This window comes from Sciurus vulgaris (assembly GCF_902686455.1).
Source record: "Sciurus vulgaris genome assembly, chromosome: 9".
Lineage (NCBI taxonomy): Eukaryota > Metazoa > Chordata > Mammalia > Rodentia > Sciuridae > Sciurus > Sciurus vulgaris.
Window position 1 is genome coordinate 31111941 of NC_136469.1, and position 17514 is coordinate 31129454.

Sequence of the window (17514 nt, forward strand, 5' to 3'; positions counted from 1 at the left end):
GCATATTGGGGACACAGCATAAATATTCATTAATGCTGGTCTATTACCAAAAAAAAAGGAAAGACCCCTATAAGGCAGCAGTGACTCTAAGTCCCGAAGCCATGTTGGACCTATGCCAAGGAAAGATAGTGACAAGACCTGAAAAAGCAGCTCTCTTCCCTCCTGCAGTAAACCAAGGAGCACATTGTCTGAGCTGTCACCAGACGGCTGGGAGGGGGCAGGGGAGTGGGAGCCGGGGCAGGTGGCCCAAGTCTTCCCATTGCTGTCCAGGGGCACTCAGAGAACACTGGCCTCCAGTGTGAGTCCTCCTTTCTTCTCTGGCCATGGCTGCCAGACAGCCCTGGTGGTGTCTCAAGCCTCTGGGTGTGGCTTTGAGGGCCCGGGCCTTAGGGAAGGGGAGTTTAGGTCAGTAGAACAGGGCTGGGTGGAAGGAGGGCTTGGTGACCACTGATCTTTATCCTGCCCAGGAATTAAGGTTACTGGGTCAGAGAAAACTCAATACCCTCTGGGTTCCCAAGGCGGCTTGTACACCTGCTCCTGGAGAACAGAAACCACATCCCGCTGTGTCCACAGCCCCACGGAGTGAGGTGGAGTAACTTGGAAGGAGCTCCTGGTTCTTTCTTTGGAAGTTTGTATTGCACATCTTTCCCCCTAAATGGGTGTAAATCTGTCTTCCCCTTTCCCTTTCCTATAGTGATGAAAAACCCAAGGTGAGAAGTGGGTAGAAGGACCAGCAAGGAAAAGCAAAAGGAGGACACCGACTAGATTAGCACAACCATTCTGGCTCCTTTCCCTTGCCAGGGCTTGTTAGTGGCTGTGGCAGGTGTTTTTATTGGGGGTGGGGGGCTCTCTCTTTATCCCATTTCTTTTTTCTTTTAATCACACTAGTCCATTCTAATGCTGCCTGGGGAACAGCTCTTCCTGGTTCCTTCGCGTGGTCCTGTGCACATGGCATCCAGGTCTACGTGTATATTCACCATGGCTTCTAATCCGAAGGGGGGTTTGGGTTTTGTTTAGGTGGTGTGACTTTTGTACGAGGGAGTGTATTTCCTCCCCTGCTGACTGGGAGGTCTGTGTGCAAAGGATCACCAGGCAGTCAGGCTGCAGGACTCCAGCTCTACACGGAGACACCGACTGAATGACCTGAGAGCTGTTCCGAGTTGTGTCCGTTTTCCGTTATTGTAACAAAGACCTGATATACATCAATTGAAAAGAAGGAAAGGTTTGTTTTGGCTCACAATTTCAGAGGTTTCAGTCCATGGCCACTTGGCCCTGTTGCTCTGGGCCTGTGGTAAGACAGTGCAGCCTGGCAGAGTGTGTGGTAGAGGAGTCTTCATCACATCAACCAAGGAGACAAAGAGGGGCTGGGGTCCCAATGTCCCCTGCCGGGGTACGCCCCCAGCGGTTTAACTTCCTTCTCAGGGCCCCACCTCCTAAAGGCTCCGCTGCCTGCCAATGATGCCTCAGCGGGGAACCAAGCCTTCATTCAACACATGGGCCTTGGGCACATTCCAGATCCAAAATATAGCCCAAGTGCCTTCCCATATGAGCCAGTTAACCCTCTGACATAGGTATTCTGCTACTCCATCTTCAGATGAGAACACTAGGCTCACGATGCTAAGGAAATGGTTCTAGGCCACACAGCCTGTCACAGGCAGGCTCGCTTTCAGACTCCAGCACGTGTTTTTGTAACCACGCCACTATTATTCCCAAGGTGTATTATATTCTTCTGTAAGAACAGACAAGACTGTATGTACTCATTCTCCTATTTCTGGTCAATTAGCTCATTTCAACAAATTTTCCTATTATACACAATACGGTGATGAATGTTTTTGTCACAGGAGCAAATAATACTTAAGATTCATTGGAATGTTGACCATGACAAGCACCATTCCAAGTTCTTTATGCATCTTAACCAATTTAATCCTTGTAACCACTGTGCTATTATTCCTCACTTAATAGGTAAGGAAACCGAGGTGCAGAGCAATGGTTACATATTATGTTCTCGTTTGCACAATTAGGAAGTGGAGAGCAGACCCAGAGCAGACCCAGAACTGGTGCTGTCGGGATGCTGTCCAGACATACGTCTGTCACCACACCTGACGGTGCCTCAGGAAAGTCCTTTGGGTTTTTTTTTGTTTTTGTTTTTTGGTACCAGGGACTGAAACCAGGGGCACTTAACCACTAAGCCACGTCCCCAGCCCTTTTAAATTTTTTATTTAGAGACAAAGCCTCACTAGGTTGCTTATAGCCTTGATAAATTGCTGAGGCTGACTTTGAACCTGTGATCCTCCTGCCTCAGCCTCCCAAGCCACTGGGATTATAGGCATGCACCTATCAGAAGATTTTTAAAGTGGAATTACTAGAGCATAAGATAAAAACATTTTAAAGGATTTTTTTTTTTTTTTTTTGTCTTTTTTCCTTTTCAGTACTGGGGGTTGAACCCAGAGCCTCACGCATGTTGGGAAATGCTCTAACAACTGAGCTATCCTAGCTCTTAAGGCTCTTGATACATACCACTAAGTTTCCTAACAGTCACACTGGTTGGTCATGCTAATTTGCATTTCCATGTGCAAGTGATTAAAGAATCATGAAGTTAGGCCACTGGTTAATGGAGATGCCCCTCTAAGCCCCTGTACAATGTCTCCCTACAACTTCACCAGCATAGGGCTGGTGGTGTAGCATGGTGATAGAGTACTTGCCTAGGGTGCATGGGGCCCCAAAAGCACAAAAACAAAAACCTAATGTTTATAGAACACTTTTAATTGAATCCATGGCCCTTTAATATTTCTTAAACCAAGCCAAAGTTTCCTGTATTGTATTAAAAGTAAGAAATGCAAAGGGTTGTTGTTAAAGATAGCAGACCTCCCTTAGGGAAATTCTGATTCAGTGTTCTGGGTTGGATCTCTTGAGTCTGTGTTTTGTTTTCTTGTTTTTGTTTTTTGGTACCAGGGACTGAACCCAGGGGTGCTGAACCACTGAGCCACATCCCCAGCTCTATTTTATACTTTATTTAGAGACAGGTTCTCACTAAGTTGCTTAGGGCCTCACTAAGTTGCTGATGCTGGCTTTGAACTTGGAAATCCTCCTGCCTCAGTCTCCTGAGCTGCTGGGATCCCAGATGCGTGCCACCATGCCTGGCTAAGTCATTGTTTTGACAAGCATCTCACAGGCAATTTTTATGTTCCCAAGAACTTTGGTAAATACAAGAAAACACCATTGAATATTCATTGTTGGTTATCTTTTCATTTTTTGTGGTACTAGAGATTGAAATTGAACCCAGTGCCTGGCACATAACAGGTGAGCACTCTACCACTGAGCTACACCCTCTGGCCAAGTTTTTGTTTGGTTGATTGGTTTGGCTTTTGCGTTACTGGAGATTGAACCCAGGAGCACTCTACCTCTGAGTTCCATTCCCAGCCCTTTTAACTTTTTATTTTCAGACAGAGTCTCACTGAGTTGCTGAAGCTGGCCTCAAACTTGCACCCCTACTGCCTCAGCCTCTGGAGGAGTTGGGATTGCAGGCATGTGCCACCATGCCTGGCCCACGTTATCTTTTCAATGCTACCTGTTAAAATGGAAATGCTTACCTTTAATTGGAATCAGTACCTGTACTGTGCACAGGTCCTGAAGAGAAGTCTACACATATCAGTTATTGTAACAAAGGTAGTAATTATATTCCAACCTCATTGAGCATTCTTCATCCACACTGGATGCCTAAATACAATCTCTTAATTCTCTTGAGTGTATATTATACAAATGAATGTAAGCTACAAATTATACTAATATAAACAGAGACCTCCAGCCGATGCCACCAGGCCCCAGAACCTCTATCTAGTCTCTTTTCCATAAATCAGAATATTTGGGATGTGTCTCACCAAAGTGCCACTTTTTCTTATTTAGATTTTAAAACTGGTGTAGACTGGAAAGTGATTCCAGCTATCTTTCAGCAACAGCAGGAGATTGGTTCCAGGCCCCTCTCCCCCTGCTCTGTGGAAACCAAAATCTGAAGATGCTCAAGTTGTTTATACGAAATGGCACAGTATCTGCCTATAACATATGTACACCTACATCCTCCCTTAGGTTTTAAGTAATCTCTAGATTACTTATAATAACACAACGTAAAAGCTACGGTAATACTTGTTATACTGTATTGATTGGGGAATAACGACAATTTTACAAAGTCTGTTCATGTTTAGTACAGATGGGATTAAAATTTTTTCCCCACCATGGTGCAGACCTGTCATCTCAGCTACTTAGGAAGCTGAGACAGGAGGATCACAAGGTCAAGGACAGACTGGACAACTTAGTGAGACCCTGTCTTAAAAAATGTAAAAGGCCAGGCACAGTAATGCATGCCTGTAATCCTAGCGGCTTGGGAGGCTGAGGCAAGAGGATTGTGAGTTCAAGGCTGGCTAGCCTCAGCAACTTAGTGAGACCCTGTCTCAAAATCAAATATTAAAAAAAGGTGGGGGGCTGGGGATGTGGCTCAATCGTTAAGTGTCCCTGAGTTCAATTCCTGGTTCAAAAATAAATATATAGGGCTAGCAATGTAGCTAAATGATAGGGGCCCCTGAGTTCAATACCCAGTACTTGAATATATATATTCAAATTGAACTGACAGCAGGTTGGTGCACACCTGTAGTCCCCAAATGTTACCCTTGGGGTGTCCAGTTGAAGTTCAGATTCTTGGCATCTCTAACAAATAATTGAGCAAGATACACAGAAATAGCAGGCAAAGTATAGATTTATTGAAGGTGAAGATAGAACTCCATGAGGTAGAGGGGAGTGGGGAGGGAGGGGGAGAGGGAGATGGAGAGGGAGAGAGAGAGAGAGAGAGACTGACTCAAGCCTTGAAGTCTGGAAATCAGGGTCTTCTATCCTGAGATATGGGGCCTTCTCTTCCCTCTGTGGACCTGATTGAAGATCTTACCCCATTACTCCCATTGGATTGGTTACTTTATGATACCTGATGAGAATATTTTACAATCCCCCAACCCACTGGTTACTTTAGAAAACCTAATTAGAATACTGCCCAATTTACCCGCCTTGATCACTTTAAAATTTGAACCCCTGGGTGGAGTTGCCATGGTGATAAGTCCCCAGCGTGGGAGTTGTCATGGTGATGGGATTTATTGTGAACAAGGACAGGACTCCTTGTCTTGACTCCTTTCTAATGCCCTGTCTCCACCATCTTGGTGTCCTGAACTGCTACCTAACACAAATACTGTAGAGGCTTAGACCGGAGGATCTCTTGAGCTCAGGGAGAACCCCATCTATTGAAGGAAAAAAAAAAATTCAGCCTACAGTGGGTTGAACCCAGGGTGGATTGACCTGAGTCACTGTACTGGGATCTTGGAGTAGCTCCTTCTCCCCTACCCACTCAGAGTCCTGGAAATTCAAGGATGATGAATCCAGATAAGGCCCCGGGCCTGTTGGGAACCGAAAATGCATTTTCCCATGAAAAGAGTGGTGTTGATACGGTGCCATTTTGCTAGAGTCCAAGTACATTTTGTGGCTTTTGTGGCCAATCTGGGCAGTTACTAACTTCTTATTTCCATGAAAAATATATCTAGCCCAAAGTCACACTCAGGAGAGGGCATGTGGGGCACTGGTAGATTCCTACTTCCTGCTCCGGATGGTATTTGCCATCTGGTGGTTTTTTTATGGTAATTCGTTGAGCTGTTGTAGTCTTAGTGTCGTGAACTTTTCTATTTGCAAGTTATATTTATTTAAAGTTTATTTTATGTTATTTTTTTTAACTGCTGGTGTAGCGCAGTGGTAGAGCACACGTGTAGCATGCAGTAAAGACCTGGGTTTAGACCCCAGCACCTTCCAAAGATGTTTATTAAAAACAACAGCCGGGCACAGTGGCACACGCTGAAATCCCAGTAGCTTAGGAGGTTGAGACAAAATGGACTGGCTCAGTGGTTAAGTGCCCCTGTGTTCAATCTCTGGTACCCATACAACAACACAGGCACAGTGGCACATGCATGTAATTCCAATGGCTCCGGAGGCTGAGGCAGGAAGATCTCGAAGCCAGCCTCAGCAACTCAGTGAGGCCCTAAGCAATTCACTGAGAATCTGTCTCTAAATAAAATAGAAAAAAGGACTGAGGATGTGACTCAGTGGTTAAGCACCCCTGGGTTCAATCCTCAATATCAAAAACAGCAACAACTCTATTGGCCAGGTGTGGTATACCTGCAGTCCCACTTACCTAGGAAACTAAAGCAGGAAGATCACAAGTTCAAGGCTGGTCAGGGCAACATAGCGAGATGAGACTCTATTAAAATAAAAAAGAAAAGGGCTGGGGACATAGCTCAGAGGTAGACTGTTCCTGGTTTCAATCCCTAGTACTACAAAAATATAATAAATAAATCTCTACCTGTTGAAATGAGCATTTTGGAAGTTAGAGACTGACATTGAAATCAATTATGAAAAATTAAAAAAAAAAAAAACTCAGTTGATATATTTTTTCCACATGCTGGATAAAAGGAGATTTTGAAAGAAACACTTCCATGAGTCCTTTTTGTTTGGGTTTTTCATCTGCAGTGCAAGAATTGAGTGAACATTAAGTCCCATAGTCCCAAGAAGTGCAGTTTTGGTTTTTTGTTTATTTATTTTTTGGTACCAGGGATTGAACCCAGGGACCTCAACCACTAAGCCACAGCCCCAGCCCTTTTTTCTATTTTATTTAGAGACAGGGTCTTGCAAAGTTGCTTAGGGCCTTGCTAAATTGCTGGGGCTGGCTTTGAATTCTCAATCCTCCTGCCTCAGTCTCCTGAGCCACTGGGATTACAGGCATAAAGGAGATTTATAATAATAAGATTTATCAGATTTTTTTGGCAAGGAACTGAGAAAGATAATCAAGTCCCCAGAAAGGTTTTTATTGTCTTGTTTTACCTGAGGCAGGGTCTTGCTCATACCCCACTTCAATCCCTGGGCTCCTGTGATTCTCCCTCCTCAGCCTCTGGAGTAGCTGGGACTACAGGCCCCACCAGTGCCCCCTCGAATTCTTTTTCTGTCCTGACTTTCCAATGTTTTTCCTTAGGATTTAGTTTTCTAATGTTCTGCTTTAGGATTTCATTTTGAAGGAGCTTATGGTTCTGTGATGTGGTCTGAAGCCACATTGAGCAACATCTCCATTGAGCAACATCTATGGAGAGTCAGGAACAGTTTTCTATGGCTAATGGATTAGCCCAGGAAGATCAATACGTCATCATTTCAAGAAAACATTACAAGAAATGGGGCTCTTACTCTCATGGAATCCAGTAGTGATTTCCTTGTCAACTTCCCAATAATTCTATAATATTGTTAGTGCCCATGTTCCTGAGCTGACTCCATAGTCAATCTAAAGTTAATTGTTCCACCCTGTGCAATTTCTTTGTCCCTGGACAGAGTCATACTTTCTATGTTTTTATTCCTCTCCCACAGAGGGATTAAGGGATTGCAGAATAAGTGGGCAGCTTTTGCACCCTTTCTGATCATGCAAAAGGAGACATGTTTCCTTGGTCTTCCTTTAGTTTGTTCCCCAAACATTCGAAAGATGAGAATCCTAGTTCATTTGCGCTGCTACTAAAAAACAAAAAAAAAAAACCAGCCTGGGTAATTTATAAAAACAGCCATGTGCCATATGTGTCATTTTGGTCAGTGATAAACCACATATATGATGGTGGTACCATAAGATTATAATGGTGTCTGGGCCTGGTGGCCCATGCCCATGATCTCAGTGGCTCGGAAGCCTGAGGCAAGAGAATCGAAAATTCAAAGCCAGTCTCAGCAACTTATTGAGGTCCTAAACAACTTTGCAAGACCCTGTCTCAAAAAGTAAAAAGGGCTGGGGGTGTGGCTCAGTGGTTAAACACCCCTGGATTCAATCCCTGGTACCAAAAAAAAAAAGAAAATAAATTATCATGGAGCTGACATCCAGTGCCAAGTGATGTCAGAGCTGATGTAATGTCATATCACTGTGCTTTACTCATGTGTTTGTGGTTACAGTAGCTGGAGTCCACAAACTTATTGCACTGTCAGTTGTATTAAAGTATGGCACGTACAGTGATGTACAGTTCATTCTACTTGGTCATGAAATAAGTTACTACGTTACTGGTTTATATATTTATTGTGCTATGCTCTTATCATTATTTTAGAGCATCTGCCTTCCACTTATTAAAAAAAAAAAAGGCTACCGAAGGACAGTGTGCTATTATGCAGGTAATAACCTTACACATCTCACGTTGATTGAGTCTTGAGCGCATCATTTTCTCCTGTGCTTGATTTAACCTTGTGTTCGTCTTGGCTCCTAAGTGTACCAAATCCTCTGCTGTTGCTGCCTTGAAGAGCCATGCATTAGTCGCAGGTAGGCTATGTCATCTAGGTCTGTGTGGGTGAACTCTAATGATGTTTGTACAATGAGGAAATCATCCAACAACACATTTCTCAGAATGCGTTCTTGCTGCTAAGCAATGTATGACTATAATAGAAAATCATTTCCCACAGTCATGAAGGGCAGAAAGTCTCAGATCAGGTACAGGTAGGGCTGGTACCTGGTGATTGCTGCTCTCGGTTTCCAAGATGGCACCCTGAACCCTGTGTCCTCCTGTGGCAGAAGGAACAGATGTTAGGGCAGATGAAGGGCAAATGTTAGTTCCCCCCAGCCCTTGTGTAAAGGCATTAATCCATCCATAAGGGTAGAGTCCTCATGACCTCTACACTCTTAAAGGTTCCAAATCTTAATACTATCACACTGGCAATTAAATTTCAACATAAGGGCTGAAGATGTAGCTCTGTCATAGAGCACTTGCCTAGCATGCATGAGGCCCTAGGTTCAAGCCCCAGCAGTGCAAAAAAAGGTTTCAAATATGAATTTGGGGGGACTCATTCAGACCATAGCAATGAGATTCTGTGAGTTCCTTCTTTGAATTCCTTTGTTTAGACCAACTGTCTTCTATTTCTGTATAACATTATGACCACAATCAATTCAACTAAAACTAAACTTTCTTTTCTTTTAAAGCAGCTCTTTTTTTTTTCTTTTTTTTTTTTTTTTTCTTTTTGCTAGTGTGTCTGTTAAATGACATCATCAATGATAAAGAATTAACTTTAGCTCACAATTTTGGATGTTTCAGTCCGTGGTCAGTTGGCCCCATTGTTTTGGGCCTGAGGTTGGACATCATGGTGGGAGTGCGTAGAAGGGCAAACCTGCTCACCTCAGGGATGGGAAGGGAAAAGAGGAAGAGGAAGGGGTGGGGCCCACCATCCTCTTCAATGCCATGTTCCCCGCGATCTAAGGAACTCCCCCTAAGCCCCATCTCCTAAGGGCTCCATCCCCTCACCATAGTGCAAATCTGGCATCAGGCTTTTTAACACATGGGCCTTTGGGGGACATTTATCCTAACTATAGCAATTTATAAAACAGTTTTGAATTGATGCTAACTACATGACAGGAATCCAGATGTTAAGCAGCCATAGGCTCCTTGAGGAGTAGGTGAGGTAATGGATGAGTGGCATACACATTTAGCCAGAGCACCCTGGAGGCTGGAAACACTGTCAGTGTGACAGTGGGTCAAGGGCTGCCAGCTGAGCTTCATAATCAAAGATGGGCGCATTGGACTAGGGAAGATGAAGAAGAGGCCACATCAGGCTCACGAGGAGCAAAGGTCACAAGGCCAAGGAAATGGAGCTTAGCTGGAATTGAGGGAGCCAGTGGATTAATCTTAGGGCATAGGAAGAAGTTAGGGTCTACAAATAGAACCTAAAAGGAGCATCTTAGTGACTCAAAGTCCTGGGCAATCTGGATGATTTTGTATATTGGGCAATGTGTGATATCAACAAGTCTCATATCACCAACTTTTCCTCCAGATCGTGGTTCCTTTGAATGTGCACCAAAGCTCTCCTTTCCTACCTTCTCCAAGAAGCTGCTTCTAGTGGTTAAAAAAAAAAGGTTGAGGTTGGGATGTGGTTTAATGATAGGGCAATTTTTTAGCATGCGTGAGACTCTGGGTTTCATCCCTGCACCTCAAAAACATGACTTTTTTTTAAAAGAAGGTGATTTCTTCTTCCTTTGAATCCTCAAACCAGTTTTCAGTGCCCCTTTTATGGAGAGGCTTAGACTTAACTGTGTTTGTGTTGACCCTCGCCCCCTTAGTTATCCAGCTCCTCATTAGAGGAAATGTAACTCATCTCCCTTTGTGCCAGGTGGTGGTGTGCATAACCTGTGTGCTCAGTACACACAGGTGAATTTGTGGCTGAACAATCACTGGCTCTTCCCAGCTATTTCACAAAGGCATCTTTCTATTAGACCCTAACATGAAACTAGATTGCTGTGCAGGTATACGGGCAAGGAGGTGAGATGAAAAGTAGCCCACAAACCAGCCACAGTGGCATGTGCCTGTCATCCCAGCGGCTTGAGAGGCTGAGGCAGGAGGATTGCAAGTTCAAAGCCAGTCTCCACAACTTAGTGAGGCCCTAAGCAACTCAGTAAGACCCTGCCTTTAAATTAAAAAAAAAAAAAAAAAAAAAAAAAAAAAAATATATATATATATATATATATGTATATAAACAAGTTGGAGATATAGCCCAATGATTAAGTGCCTCTGGGTTCAATCCCTGAAAAAAAAAAAGTAGACCACAAAGAAGGAGCAGATTCAAATCATTAAGCAGTGACAGTCACAAAGCCTAATCCACCAGAAAAACGTACCAGGAAAGGATTTCACCTTATACTTGTGATATTCCAAATAATACTCTGTAGCTCCTTCCTGAGTCCTGAGGTCTTTATCTGGGATGCCCTCCCACCCTTCACAATTTCATAAACTCCTAAAAATTAGATTCCAAAATAATAATTCCATCTTTCTGGTCACAAATTAGACACTAGAGATTAGTCCCAAAATCCAACGTCAAGTCCTAATCCTTCAAATGTGGTCATTGAGAGAAAAGTTAAGAACTAAGGACTCTCATAAATACTATTGTAAGGCAAAAAATAAAATTAAGGAGTCGGGTGCAGCTGAGGCAGAAGGATTATTTAAGCCCAGGAGTTTGCAACCAGTCAAAGCAACACAGACCCCCAGCTCCAATAGGGGGGAGGGGCTGGAGTGTAGCTCAGTGGCGGAACTATTGCCTACCATGTGTGAAGCTGTGGGTTTAATTCCCAGCATAGGAAGGAAGTTAAAAAGCGAAGAAAAATAGCACAAAATTCAATTCCACTTAATATGCAATTTTTGTGCTCCAAGTTTTTGCAAAGCCAAAGGATTAACAAGGGTGTTGATTGCATTTGTAATATCTCACACGACTTTGATAAAAATAAAGGAAGTCTGCTGGGAGTTATGCTTATAATTGTGTTAATGTCAGCCATTGATGCCATGGGTCTGTGCCCAGGAAATATACAATGTGGCTGGAATTCCTATAGTATGGGGAAAACTTTAAGAAAAAAAAGTACAGTGGCAAGAGTGGATAGAAGATATGAGACAGGTGACAGAAAACAATATAAAAGGATGCTATTTAACAGACCCCAGCACATCTGCCAGCGTTCTTAGCTATTGACAATAGAAATTATTCTAGTTGGCATGAGAATTAAAGACATTTATTAAAGACTATTACGACACCAACAAGAAAGTAGAAGGCCGCCCCAAAGAATGAGGGAAAATATTTGCAAATCAATACCTGAAAAGGGACTTGTATCCAGAATATGACAATTCAACCATAAAAGAGAAATTTTAAAAGACAGTGTAAAAATGGGCCAAGAATGTTAGTTGTTCAGCAATGTGAATCTACTTAATGGGATTGAACTGTACACTTAAAAATACTCAAAATGATAAATTTTACATTAAGGATACATAATCACAAATTTAAAAATAAATTTTGAAAAGTGGGCAAAGGATTTTAATAGACATTTCTACAAAGAAGACATGCAAATGATCAACAAGCAAGTGAAAAGATAATTATTCATCACTGGGGAAATCAAAACCACAATGAAATGCCAAATAGGAGTCCGGGATGGGTGTGGTGGTGCACACTGGTAATCAGCAGCTTGGGAGGCTGAGGCAGGAGGATCTCTAGTTCAAAGCCAGGCTCGGCAATTTAGCTAGGCCCTAAGCAACTTAGCAAGACCCTATCTCTGAATAAAACACAAAAATGAGCTGGGGATGTGGCTCAGTGGTTAAGTGTTCCTGGGTTCAATTCCTGGTACAAAAAAAAAAAAAAAAATCCGTAACCCCCAGACATTGTTTGTGGTCCTGTAAAATGGTGCAGGTTTGGAAAACAGTCTGACAGTTCCTCAGAATGTTAGAAAAAAAGTACTGGCCATTTCTAGCTTTCCCTTGTCTGACCTTCTAAGTGTTGGGTAATATTAATCACTCCTTTCTTAAACATTCCACCTCCCTGATTGTTGGTCTCCTCTCTTTCTCCCTACTCCCCCCACCACACACACACACTGGGGATTGAACTAGGGGCACTACCATTGATCTGCACCCCTGTCCTTTCTTATTTTGAGACAGGGTCTCACAAAGTTGCCCAGGCTGGCCTCAAACTTGAGATCCTCCTGCCTCAGTCTCCCAAGTAGCTTGGACTACAGGTATGCGCCACCACGCCCAGCCCCTCTTATACTTTCTAATCTTCTTTTTCCGTTTCCATTCAGCATGACTGTCTTTGCCTATTTATAGCTGATGTTTCTTTTCCTCTCCATCCTCAATTCTGCTCATATCAATCAGTTCACACCTGTGAATCTTATGGGTAAAACTGTGTTTCTTTGCTTCCCAGTCACCATGAACAGGCCTCCTTCACCTTGTACTCCTGCCAGGATGTAGTGTGCTGCCACAGGCCCAAAGCAACAGGGCCAAGTGACCATACTGGAATCGCCAGAACCATGAGCCTAAATAAAACTTTCCTTCTGATAAGTTGATTATTTCAGGTATTTTGTCACAGTAACAGAAGGGCAGATGCAATTAGTTCAAATGAGGTCATTCTGCAGTAGGTGGGAACCTAATGTGACTAGTGTTCTCCTAGAAAGGGGAAATTTGGATATAAGTGTGCAGGAAAGACCCCATGTGAAGACTGGAATTACACTGCCACTAACCAGGGAACTAAAATAACCTGGGGAAGAGAACCTTTCCTAGAGCCGTCAGGGCAAGTGAGCAAGATGGCTGCACCAGCACCTTAATCTCAAACTTCCAGTATGCAGAACTGTGAGGCAGTAAGTTCCTGTTTAAGCCACGGAGTTTGTGGTACTTTGTTATGGGTGACAGGCCTACAACTCTGCTCCCCTCCCAGTACCAGGCATCAAACCCTAAAGAAAAGTTCTCATTCTCTTAGCTTTGGAGTCTTTTCCATCAACCCAGCTCCTCCTCCACTCCCTTCCTAGGTTGGCCTCCTTTGATATGCCTTCTGAAATTATCTTTCTGAAATACATCCAATCAAGCCACTTGCCCCACTGAAATCCCTCAGAAGGTTCCCCTAGCTTCCAGAGAAAGGTCAAATCCCCTAGCTTAGCAAACAAACTCTTGGGGATCTAACTCTTTGTCACTACCAGTAACTGGATCTCTCACCCTACCTAGCTCCTGCCTCCCACAGCCATACCCAGGATCAGCTTTCTCCTGCCTCTCTTTGTTCAGAAACCTGCTCAGTGTTCAAAACTCAAATGCAGTCTGCTCTGGGAGGCCTTTCTTGGTTTCAAGCGAGATTTGGGATCTTTTTCTCAACTTCTAGGCATGCATTTCTGACCTAGTGATTTTACAATGTTCGGAAATCACAGGTATCCCCCAAGTACCCCGCCCCCACTAGACTGTAAGGCACTTGGGAGTAGAGACTTCATGCTTTTTCCAACTTTCACTCCTAAGAGTGGAAGGGCTGTTTCACTGAGTAAAAAATAAGCCCCAGAGAGACGGCATTAGCTCATCATTTTCAGTGCTGATTGTATCATAATTGATTTGTTTCTTAGAATTAAACGCAGATTTTTTTTTTTTTTTTTTTTTTTTTTTTTTTTTTCCTTTTGCATTTAGTCGCGTTTGTTTTTAATCATGAGCTGTCCCATGATGGAGGCCGGCCCTATTCAGCGCTCTCGGCCCATCCAACTGAAGTCACTTCCCCTGAAGGGCCAGTGTTTGCATTGGTGTTTACAGACCGAGGAGGAGGACGAATGCTCGGGAGTAGACCTGAAAACCGAGCCAACCCGGTTTTCCTGCCCCCCTGGGCTGCGATTGGCGCATCCCGGAGGCTGGCTGCGAGAGCCTTTAGTCATCGACCGGCGAAATCTCTCTGGAATTGGGCACCAACTTGCGTGTTTGCCTTCGCCCTGTTTGTGCGGGGATTAGCCGTGGGTCGGGTGTGGGAATGCTGCGCGATCCCGGCAGCGTATAATCCGGGATTTGCCTCTGCCTGGAGGTTTATGGAAAACAGATGTCTCACTGCCCTGGGACTGAGCACAGAATGGAAATGACCGACCCGGGAGCCATCTGGAACCGAGGACGCCGAGCGCAGGCCCTTCGGAGTCCAGCCGGGAGGCAGACTCTCCTCCTCGTGCGTGCTTTTACTACTTGGCCCAATCGCTCCGCAAACGCCAGGCGATAAAGCAGTTTGACCTTCAGACAAAATCGGGCTGCAAGAGTGCGGTTGCGGGGGAGGGAAAGGAGGCGGAGAGGAGCTGGCGCCGCCGCCTGGGTCGCCGCCCGCCGCCTGATGTCGTGAGCCAGCAGCCGGCAGACCAGGGCTCTGGCCGCGGGCGCAGCGGCGCCGGAGGAGTGGCGGGGTCCCCTTCGCGCGCGTCTCCTCCGCGGAGCAAGCCCGGGTCTCGCAGTAAGTGGCAGCTCGGGCCGCGGCGCGCGGCGGCCACCTGGAGCGCTCGGCTCTGGCAAGGTCGGGGTGGACCGAGGTGTGCGGGAAGGCTGCCCAGAATCCATTTCCGGATCCTCGCCGCGGTGCTTAGAAGCCAGCCTGGACCCGTGCAGCTCGAGCCCGGCGGGGGCTGCGGAAGCGCCACGCCTTGACCTTGCCCGGCTGCCAGGCCCCGCCGTCTCCCGCGACCCGCGGACCCCCTGCCGATCCAGACCACAAGCTTCAAAGCTGGGGGTCTGGGACGGGGGGGGGGGGGGCTTTTAAAGCCATTTTGCATTGGGAGAAGAAAAAAAAAATTCAAGATATTCCGCAGTCTTAAAGCAGTAGTTGTAATGATCTTGCAAAGATGGGCTTCTTTCCCTTTTTCTATCTCTTTTAAAAAATACTCGGTCGTTTTTTGAAAGGGAAAACTCTTAGATTTCCTTCCTATGAGCCTCCTTTCATTCTCTGGCCAAACTCATACTAAGGTTGTGGTTTATTAAGGAGGAAGATGTTGATTTTTGCGGGCTGCAGTCCTTCTTTTGATTGATGTATTTATTCTGGAAATACTTGTCCCATGATGAAAACCGCATGCTGCTGACAAACTAGGTAAAGGGCTGGGGGTGGGGAGGGAGGCTCGTTTCAAGAAATACCTATCAGATCCAAAGCGCTTTATGAACCCCATATCCGTTCCCACCTGAGATCCAACTTCATAGAGCTAATGATTCCTTCTACATCCCTTTACTGCCCCTGTAAACCACCAAATTTAATTTATGGAATAGATAGCTTTAGATTCGAACTATTATTTATTTATTTGCAGTGCTGGGAATTGAACACAGGACCTTACCATGTTAGGGCAAAAACTGAACCACTAGGCTACTCCTCCAACCCCAAAACCCTTTTTAAATAGCTAATTTAAAATTTTAAAGAAATTTTAGCGTTTTAGAGGTCCAGCATTAGGTTAGCCCCCAGGATATGCATGAGAGGTTATTCATGTGTTCACATTCATGCTTTTTTCGTGAAACAGATTTTAACCTGTTTTCTTCTAAAAAATGGGAGATTAAAATTTTCATCCATATTTTTAGAATATAGTTATGAACTTGTTGCAAGGCAACTTGTATTTCCAGATTCCTTTACCAGGGGTGGGAGGCGGCACTGCGGTGGATCGGGTCAGTACCTCCCTGCTCTATTTGACCTCTAGTCTCAGATTTCGACTTGATTTCATCCTTGGCAGAACTAGTACCTGCCCTTCAACTCAGGAAACAAAAAGAGCAGGAATGATTCGGAATGCTTTGACAATAACCGCCTTACTTAACCGAAGACATAAAAGCGTCTGGTGGAACTTTTGATGACGCATGTTGCATTTCCTTCCCCTTCAAATTTAGTTTCATATAGTAATTAAGGATCAGTTTTTTAAAACCTGCACCTCCCTTCTTCCTCAAGGTACTTAGGGATTTGGTTGAGATGGGCAAGGCCATCTACCCTAATGGAATGTCTTCCAGATGAGATAATCTGGTCATGCTCTCAGCTGGGGATCAGAGGGTCACACCTGATCTCCGTGAACCACCATAGCACATTCTTTTCCCAGCAGTTTCCCATTTCTTTTTACCCTAAAATAGGATCCTAAATAGGATCCCATTTAGGTACCTACCATGCTGTTTTTGTATCATGGGATGTAGCATACCATCACCTTTCCTTGTCATGGTTTGTTTAGATGAAAATGTCCCTTATCAGTAATTCTCTGCCTATTTCCAATCCCTGCCTTTATTTTCCTGGAAAATTCTATGTCTAATAGATTCCTCCTGGAAACTCCATTGCATGGCTTCCTGATTGTCTGGTCAGCTGGTTATTTCTATTTCAAACCTGAAGTACAGGCAGAAGGAACTTTTTATAAGATGCTAAACATAAATGGCTTAGAGAGTCTTCCTAAGAATTAACATCTCATGCTCTGAGGTGTTCTTTGGTCTGCTCTTGGGTTGCATTCTTTCCTTTGAATTTCTGTCCATTGATTATTCTAGAAAGAAGCTGGATAGTTCCCTTGTGGATCAGGAGTGACCCGTTTGAGTGTCCTTTTCTGAGCATTTGTGTGGCCCCATTCAATGGAGATAACTCAGCTGGATAATAGAGCAGGACCCAAAGAAGCTTTGACAATGATATCCTGAAATCCCCAAATCCTGGGGACATAATATCGTCGTGTTCTCCTTTTCTCATCATTCCACCGAAAATGGTACTGCTTGGTTTACACCAGATCCCATCTTGGAGTATCAATATCCAAGACAATATTAGCTTGAATTTATTCAGGCACTAAAAACGTAGACTGTCTGGTCCTGGTGAAATGCTTTTAATGCTGTTGCCAATGATGAAGATGGGAACAATGACAATTTTCCTTTTTGGTTTTCCTGGGGAAAATTGTTCCAGGATATCTGCTTGAGATGCCCACTGAGAATGTTGTTGTAAAAGCCCTGAGGCAAAGACTGGGGTCCTATCTAACCTGTCATCAGTATTATATCTGGTGCCCTGTATCTGCAGCTTCCACATCCCTGGGTTCAACAACTGGGGATCAAAAATAATTCACTGTTACTTGGGCCTATAGTGGTTGCTTGCCTGTGCTGAGCATGTCCTTATTCCCTGAGCAATATGATTTCACAACTATTTACATAACATTTGACATTGTGTTAGGTATTGTAAGTAATCTAGAAATTATTTAAATTATATAGC

At 44.2% G+C, this 17514-nt stretch overlaps 1 protein-coding gene across 8 annotated transcripts in view; it reads left to right on the plus strand.

The window, feature by feature from the left end:
- Nucleotides 1-17514, plus strand: part of TRIM2 (tripartite motif containing 2) — a 133379-nt gene that overhangs the window by 7531 nt on the left and 108334 nt on the right. For 2 of the 8 annotated variants that reach the window (XM_079153421.1, XM_079153422.1), the window contains exon 1: nt 14092-14502. The exons of 2 other annotated variants lie outside the window; for them this stretch is intronic. In XM_079153421.1, the coding sequence (XP_079009547.1) occupies nt 14383-14502 (120 nt within the window). In that variant the 5' untranslated portion in view covers nt 14092-14382. 4 more of the 8 variants (XM_079153427.1, XM_079153428.1, XM_079153426.1 and 1 more) reach the window with 3 other exon arrangements.